Consider the following 8761-nt stretch of genomic DNA (forward strand, 5'->3'; position numbering starts at 1 on the left):
GTGTGCATCGTTCATGACACAAAATTCAAAGTACTGTTGATTGGGCTCATAAAAGTAGAAACAACTATCCCAGGTTTTGTGAAATGTTAGTGTTTTCCTCTGGGAGGAAGAAAGTTAGGAATGGGGGTAGTTTAAGGAGGAGAGGGGCAGGTCACTCAAATTTCAGATTGAGAGGGACCCATCTGCTGTCAAGATAAGGGAAGACTAATAAAGAGAGATGTATCAGAAGATTTAGAGATCAAAGATAGTACACTGGCAAGCACTGTGCTAGTTTCAGTCCACAGATTTTGGGAGAGGGAGGACTGAGTAAGTTTAAGATAAATGTGAAGTGAAGTGAATAGTGCATTTAAAAGAAGTAGGAGGAAAATGGAGAAAAACAAAGATAGAGAGGAAACTAATTGATGTGCTTATTCTGGTCTTCAGTCCAAGACTATTCTGTGCAAGACTCTTCATCTCCAAATAAGTACTGCAACCTACAACCTTTTGATCCTGATTACTATATTCATCTCTTGATCTCATTCTACAATTTTTACTCCCCACACTTCCCTCCAGTTCTAAATTGGTGATCCTTTGAGGTCTCAAAATGTGTCCTGTCAACCAATCCCTTCTTTTAGTGAAGTTATCTCACAGTTATCTTTTCTCCCCAGTTCTGTTGAGAACCACCTCATTGGTTATATGTTCTATCTGTCTAATCCTCAACAGTATTCTGTAGCACCACATTTCAAAAACTTCTATTCTCTTCTTGTCTGAACCGTTTATAGTACATGTTTCACTTCAATACAAGACTACACTCTAGACAAATACTTTAAGAAAAAAACTTCCTAACACTTGGATCTATATTCCATAATAACAAATTTCATTTCTTCAGAAAAGCTATACTTGCCATTGCCAATCTACATTTTGCATTGTCTCTTTTTTGGTCTACTTTGGCCATCATCAGTTATTTTACTGACCAATTAGCAAAACTCGTCTACTACTTTTAGTGACTCATTTCTTGATCTAATTGTGTCAGCATCATCTGTTTTAAGTCAACCACATTCTATTACTCTTGTTTTGCTTTTGTTAATGTTCATCTTAGATCCTCTTTTCAAAACACTGTACATTCCATTCAAGTGCTCTTCCAATTTCTTTGCTGTGTCTGACAGATTTACAATGTCACCGGCAAACCTCAGCATTTTTATTTCTTCTCCTTGAAATTTAATTCCTACTCCAATTTTTCTTTGGTTACCTTCACTGCTTGCTCAATGGACAGATTGAATAACATTGGGAATAGGCTACAATCCTGTCTCACTCCCTCCTCAATCACTGCTTCCATGTCATGCCATTCAACTCGTATAACTACCATATGGTTTCTGTACTAGTTGTGATCAGCTTTTCACTCCCTGTATTTTACCCCTCCTACCTTCATAATTTCAAAGAGAGTACTCCAGTCAGCATTGTCAAAAGCTTTTTAAGTTTACAAATTCTATAAATATAAGTTTACCTTTCCTTAAACCATCTTCTAAGATAAGTTGCAAGTTCAGTATTGCCCCTCAGTTTCCTGCATATCCATACTGATCTTCCCCAGTGTTGCTTTCTACCAGTTTTCCTGTTCTTCTGTAAAGAATTCATTGGTAGTATTTTGCAACCATGACTTATTAAAATTATGGATTTTTTAAACATTTTTATTCCCTTTTTCTTGCTTCCTTTGCTGCATTTTTATATCTCCTCCTTTCGTCAAAAGATAAAAAAGGTTAAAATAACACTATAAATTATTGAGTAAATTAATAAATAGAGAAGTACAGAAAAATGCAAAGGTTGGGGGGTTGTAAGTTAACTAGCAGAAGTCCAGGAGAGTTGTAGGGTGCACGTACATCTTGAAGAAAGATTTTCCATTTCTGTAGTTCAAGGAAGCTATTACCAGTTGGGAGGCCCCAAATGGTCAGTGTAATACTGTAGCCACTCAGGTCCTTCTTGCCAAGCTGTGGAGGATACTAATCTATTGTCTGCTAAATTGTTCCAGGACAGACATTTCTTCTTTGTCCATTAATGCATTCAGCCAGTTCAGTGGTGTTCATTCATATGTACAAAGTAGCCAGCGAACACTTTAGGTGGTGAACAAGAAGTATGGTTTCACATTTCACATTCTAGCTTTAAAGTTTCAGCAATTGCCAGTGGTGATACCAGAGTAGATGGTGGTGGATGGGTGCAAGGGACAGATTTTGTAGTGGAAATTATTGCAGGGGTAAGAACCTCAGGATAAGGATAACAGTCTGGGAATATCTCACAGTTTGACAAGGATGCTACAGAGCTTGATAGAGTGAAGGTGGTAGTCAGTAGTGTGGAGAGGATATCAGGGAGAGATGAACTCATTTCAAGGCTCAGCATTCCCTTTCATATTTCCAGGTGCAGATATGTGGATTCACATCAAATCTCTTTTTGCCCTGGAATGACATCTGGTGCACTTATGCTCTCAGTAACAAACTCTGCACTATCAAGGTGACTACTGCAGTTTGGCACTCTTCCTTTCACTCCTCGCTGAAGGAGTCCACTGTCTTATGCCATCTGCGCATCATTCATACTAGGCAGACCCATTGATTTATCTTGCGCAGTGAGCCAACTGCACAATGTGGGTGTGGAGCCAGACTGACTGTCTCCGATATATTGGTGAAATGACCCCGTCTTTTGGCCTTTCGTATTAATTATAGCCTTCCAGATTCCTTGTTGTTAATATTACCAGACAATTCATGGATGGTTGAACTGATCTTAAGTTTCCTTCATGAAAATAGTTTTTATTTTCAGTTATAAGGTTTTGCTTTCCTCCTGCAGCGGGGGCAGTGTGGTTGTGCTTGGGGTCTCTCTTCATGTTTTCTGGGCATGGGACTCTTGGCCATTCCCCCTTTTAATGACCACTGTTTTATCCCTCTGTTTTTCCAGTTTTTAGATTTGACCTACCCTTTTATGCCTTCTAATGTTTGTGTTTTTAGCTTCCTCACTTTATAGTTTGACACCTTTGACTGGATCCACTCACTTCTCGCGGATGCCTCTATTTTGCTCACATAACTTTTGAAGTACAGGACTGATGACTTCATTGTTCAGTCCCATAACACCCCCTCCCTCCTTCCCCTAATCAGTCAGTCAAACAAGGCTCAGCTTGAGAAAGTCCTAGTCTGGCAGAGTAATTCATTAACCTCAGGTGCATACCACAGGTATGCATCTGAGATTTTTTGGTATCGGGAATTCTCTTTTTTAGAGTGTAATAGGAGAATATTCCCCAGGAGATTCGTTCATCGAAAGATCTTAGAGGTAGTTGTAGGAGCGAAAAGCCTGATGGAGGTTGTTGGCATAGATGTTGAGCAATTCGAGAGTGAAGCAGATATCTTTGCCATGAATATGTAGAATGCAGGGAAGGGACCTTTTATTGTGAAAGGGCTATTATGGGCTAAAGTGGAGGTTGTTGTTGTTGTTGTGTTGGTGGTGGTGGTGGTGGTGGTGGTGGTGGTGGTGGTCTTCAGTCCTGAGACTGGTTTGATGCAGCTCTCCATGCTACTCTGTCCTGAGCAAGCTTCTTCATCTCTCAGTACTTACTGCAACCTACATCCTTCTGAATCTGCTTGGTGTATTCATCTCTTGGTCTCCCTCTACGATTTTTTCCCTCCACGCTGCCTTCCAATGCTAAATTTGTGATCCCTTGATGCCTCAAAACATGTCCTACCAACCAGTCCCTTCTTTTTGTCAAGTTGTGCCACTAACTCCTCTTCTCCCCAATCCTATTCAATACCACCTCATTAGTAATGCGATCTACCTATCTAATCTTCAGCATTCTTCTGTAGCACCACATTTCGAAAGCTTCTATTCTCTTCTTGTCGAAACTATTTACCGTCCATGTTTCACTTCCATACACGGCTACACTCCATACAAATACTTTCAAAAACGACTTCCTGACACTTAAATCTATACTTGATGTTAACAAATTTCTCTTCTTCAGAAACAATTTCCTTGCCATTGCCAGTCTACATTTTATATCCTCTCTACTTCGACCATCATCAGTTATTTTACTCCCTAAATAGCAAAACTCCTTTACTACTTTAAGTGTCTCATTTCCTAATCTAATTCCCTCAGCATCACCCGATTTAATTTGACTACATTCCATTATCCTCGTTTTGCTTTTGTTGATGTTCATCTTATATCCTCCTTTCAAGACACTATCCATTCCGTTCAATTGCTCTTCCAAGTTCTTTGCTGTCTCTGACAGAATTACAATGTCATCAGCGAACCTCAAAGCTTTTTTTAGAAACGTAGGTTTGCCTTTTCTTAATCTTTCTTCTAAGATAAGTCATAAGGTTAGTATTGCCTCACGTGTTCCAACATTTCTACGGAATCCAAACTGGTCGCTTCCCCCAGGTCCGCTTCTACCAGTTTTTCGATTCGTCTGTAAAGAATTCGCATTAGTATTTTGCAGCTGTGACTTATTAAACTGATAGTTTGGTAATTTTGACACCTGTCAACACCTGCTTTCTTTGGGATTGGAATTATTATATTCTTCTTGAAGTGTGAGGGTATTTCGGCTGTCTCATACGTCTTGCTCATCAGATGGTAGAGTTCTGTCATGACTGGCTCTCCCAAGGCTGTCAGTAGTTCTAATGGAATGTTGTCTACTCCTGGGGCCTTGTTTCGACTTAGGTCTTTCAGTGCCTGTCAAGCTCTTCACGCAGTATTGTATCTCCCATTTCATCTTCATCTACATCCTCTTCCATTTCCATAATATTATCCTCAAGTACATCACCCTTGTATAGACCCTCTATATATTCCTTCCACCTTTCTGCTTTCCCCTCTTTGCTTAGAACTGGGTTTCCATCTGAGCTCTTGATATTCATACAAAAGTGGTTCTCTTCTCTCCAAAGATCTCTTTATTTTTCCTGTAGGCAGTAACTATCTTACCCCTAGTGAGATAACCCTCTACATCGATCTCATTTTTGGGAATTTGTATTCCTTTTTGCCTGCTGCATTTACCGCATTTTTATATTTTCTCCTTTCATCAATTAAATTCAATATTTCTTATGTTACCCAAAGATTTCTACTAGCCCTCGTCTTTTTACCTACTTGATCCTCTGCTGCCTTCACTACTTCATCCTTCAAAGCTACCCATTATTCTTCTACTGTATTTCTTCCCCCCATTCCTATCAATTGTTCCCTTATGCTCTCCCTGAAACTCTCTACAACCTCTGGTTCTTTCAGTTTATCCAGGTCTCATCTCCTTAAATTAGCACCTTTTTGTAGTTTCTTCAGTTTTAACCTACACTTCATAACCAATAGATTGTGGTCAGAGTCCACATCTGCCCCTGGAAATGCCTTACAATTTAAAACCTGATTCCTAAATATCTGTCTTACAATTATATAATCTATCTGATACCTTCTAGTATCTCCAGGATCTTCCATGCATACAACCTTCTTTTATTATTCTTGAACCAAGTATTAGCTATGCTTAAGTTATGCTCTGCGCAAAATTCTACGAGACGGCTTCCTCTTTCATTTCTTCCCCCCAATCCATATTCACCTACTGTGTTTCCTTCTCTCCCTTTTCCTACTACCGAATTCCAGTCACCCATGACTATTAAATTTTATGTCTCCCTTCACTACCTGAATATATTCTTTTATCTCATCATACATGTCATCAATTTCTTCATCATCTGCAGAGCTAGTTGGCATATAAATTTGTACTACTGTAGTAGGTGTGGGCTTTGTGTCTATCTTGGCCACAATAATGCATTCACTATGCTGTTTGTAGTAGCTTACCCGCACTCCTATTTTTTTTACTCTTTATTAGACCTACTCCTGCGTTTCCCCTATTTGATTTTGTATTTATAACCCTGTATTCACCTGACCAAAAGTCTTGTTCCTTCTGCCACCGAACTTCACTAATTCCCACTATATCTAACTTTTACCTATCCATTTCCCTTTTTAAATTTTCTAACCTACCTGTCCGATTAAGGGATGTAACATTCCACGCTCCGATCCGTAGAACGCCAGTTTTCTTTCTCCTGATAACGACATCCTCTTGAGTAGTCCCCGCCCGGAAATCTGAATGGAGGACTATTTTACCTCTGGAATATTTTACCCAAGAGGACGCCATCATCATTTAATCATACAGTAAAGCTGCATGCCCTCGGGAAAAATTACGGCTGTAGTTTCCCCTTGCTTTCAGCCATTCGCAGTACCTGCACAGCGAGGCCGTTTTGGTTAGTGTTACAATGCCAGATCAGTCAATCATCCAGACTGTTGCCCCTGCAACTACTGAAAAGGCTGCTGCCCCCTCTTCAGCAACCAAACGTTTGTCTGGCCTCTCAACAGATACCCCTCCGTTGTGGTTGCACCTACGGTACGGCCATCTGTATCGCTAAGGCACGCAAGCCTCCCCACCAACGGCAAGGTCCATGGTTCATGGGGGGGGGTTATTGTTGCTTATTGGTTGGTTTCTTTCGTGTGGACGGAGATTCAGATGAGAGCTTCAGTGAGATAGAGATACACCAAAAAAAGTGGCTTTGGAAAAGTATTACATGAGTGTCCCAGCTCATATTCACAAGACTGTAGTCAAACAAATACTTTGAGAAAAGTCTTCCAAACACACAAATTTATGTTTGATGTTAACATGTTTCCCATTTTCAGGAAAGCTTTCTGTGTGGTTGCCCTCCCTCCCTCAATAATAGAGGGGCAATCCACTCACCCAGCACTTGCTATTCCAGTCCTGCCACAGGTTTATCCTATCCCATCAGGGGCCGGCCACCTGTCACTTACCAGCTATGCTGCAGTCATTGCACAGCTTTTTATATTGGTATGACTACCGGCCAGCTGTCCACCAGGATGAATGGCCGCCACCAAACTGTGGCCAAGAACAAAGTAGACCATCCTGTGGTACAGTACAACATGCAGCTGAACATAACATATCTGATTTCAGTGGCTGCTTCACTACCTGAGCCACCTGGATCCTCCCCTCCACCACCAGCTTTTCTGAACTGTGCAGATGGGAGTTATCCCTACAACACATTCTCTGCTCCCGTAATCATCCTGGCCTCAACCTATGATCACGTACTGTCCCCACATCCTCCACACAGCAGTTTCCTTCCCCTCTCTCCTGTCATCTCTTCCCCATTCTTGCCTGCCATCCTTTTTATTTGCCGCCCGTTGCCAATGCAAGTACCTACCTTTCCTTGCTCTTCTCCATTTTTCCCCACCTCCCTGCCCCATAACCTCCATATGCTGCACCTGTTGGCATTCTAGTCCCTGGACACTCCAGCGTTTGTCTCTCTCTCCCTGACCCCTCCAGTTTTCTGCTCGCATCTTTGTTACGGTAAGTAGCAATCTGTCTTTTCCTACATTGTTGATATATCTCCCCACTCTCTCCCCCCTCCCCCCCCCCCCCCCGCCCTTTTCCCCTCTCCCACTTCCTCCCCTCCTCCTCTCCCTCTTCTTCTCCCTCTCCCTCTCTCCACTTGCAGTTTCTGTAATTTAAATTATTTAGATAACTATGGAATCACAATGTATGTATTTATGTGGTTTTTTTCCTAGATAGTTTAAGTTATTTGTGATCAATATTAACAGTTGGACCTGTACCATCAATATAATTTTGTTTCAGGTTGCAGTAATCCTCTCAGAGAGTCGAAGAAATGTTCGCTTGTATGAAATGGAAGTGGAGGAAGAAGAAGAAGAGGAAGACGGTATGGATGGTGCAGCAGGAACCACCGATTCCCTTACTCTAGATACTAGCCAAGGTTCAGAAGTTGGGTTTGACTGACTGAGACCAAGCAATGTGCTCCAATCACTGTGCTCAAATAGTTAATGGTGTTTACTGCTGTTATTTAGCATTAAACGTATTGTATAAAGGCTGTAATATTTTTTGTCTGGCAAGGAACCTTCAATTTCCATTGACTCCATCTGGGAAAAACTGTGAGCCCTGTGTGGGTGATGTATAATTTTCTTCCTCATTGTTCAAGTCCATGTCATTTATTTAATTATTTATTTATTTTAAGAAATATATTGTATCCCAACAAAGAGGAAGCATTTTGTGATACATGAAAATTTGGATGCTGGATACATTTCTCCCCTGATTTCATAAAGTTTTTCATTTTTTGTAATATATTTGTTTTATTTTTTTGTAGACCTTTACATTTGTAGGGCAAATTCAGTGTTGATATGAGTTGGAGGTAGTTTGAAACAACATAATGGAAAGGATAGTTGCTACTCACTATGCTGAGTCGCTGCGTAGTTTCTGCAGATTATTCTGTGATTGGGTCCAGAAGATTACACAGTGCCAACCAGTTAACCTTCTGCATAGGGCATTAGCAGGTGGCAGTCTTGAAGAAGCAGATGATTAGCACACCAGCATGTATCTCATGAATGCCAGCTTATGAAACCAGATCCCCTAGTTCCCTTTTGGTAGAGATTCAGTTGTCTTCGCTGGTCTAATTAAGCCCAGCTCCATTTGACCTACCAACGAGAAACACTATTAGTGATGGAGATTGAACACAGATTCCCTGTACAGCAGGCTTGTCAAACTTGGTGCCTCCTCAGGAACACTGGTAGGAAAACTGTAGTTTAACTCGAGTCTACTGTAAATTTATGACAAACATTGCAATTTCATATGAATTGAAAATTAGTTCTGTGACCTGTAGTTCTTGGTGTAGGCATATCAATTGCAGTAAGGCTCTGACTGTACATATGAGAGCAAAACACTAGGATACTGTATACCAGTATTCACCAAACATATGAAGCTTCTGAGGTACTA

The 8761-nt window shown here is 40.8% G+C and overlaps 1 protein-coding gene across 2 annotated transcripts in view; it reads left to right on the forward strand.

Moving 5' to 3' along the window:
• LOC126281228 (anaphase-promoting complex subunit 4-like) overlaps window positions 1-8111 on the forward strand; it is a 124196-nt gene extending 116085 nt beyond the window's left edge. For both annotated transcript variants that reach the window (XM_049979993.1, XM_049979994.1), the window contains one exon: window positions 7613-8111. In XM_049979993.1, the coding sequence (XP_049835950.1) occupies window positions 7613-7771 (159 nt within the window). In that variant the 3' untranslated portion in view covers window positions 7772-8111. The remainder of the gene's footprint in view (window positions 1-7612) is intronic.
• The last annotated feature ends 650 nt before the right edge of the window (window positions 8112-8761 follow it).

Source organism: Schistocerca gregaria, chromosome 7 (assembly GCF_023897955.1).
Source record: "Schistocerca gregaria isolate iqSchGreg1 chromosome 7, iqSchGreg1.2, whole genome shotgun sequence".
Classification (NCBI taxonomy): Eukaryota; Metazoa; Arthropoda; class Insecta; order Orthoptera; family Acrididae; genus Schistocerca; species Schistocerca gregaria.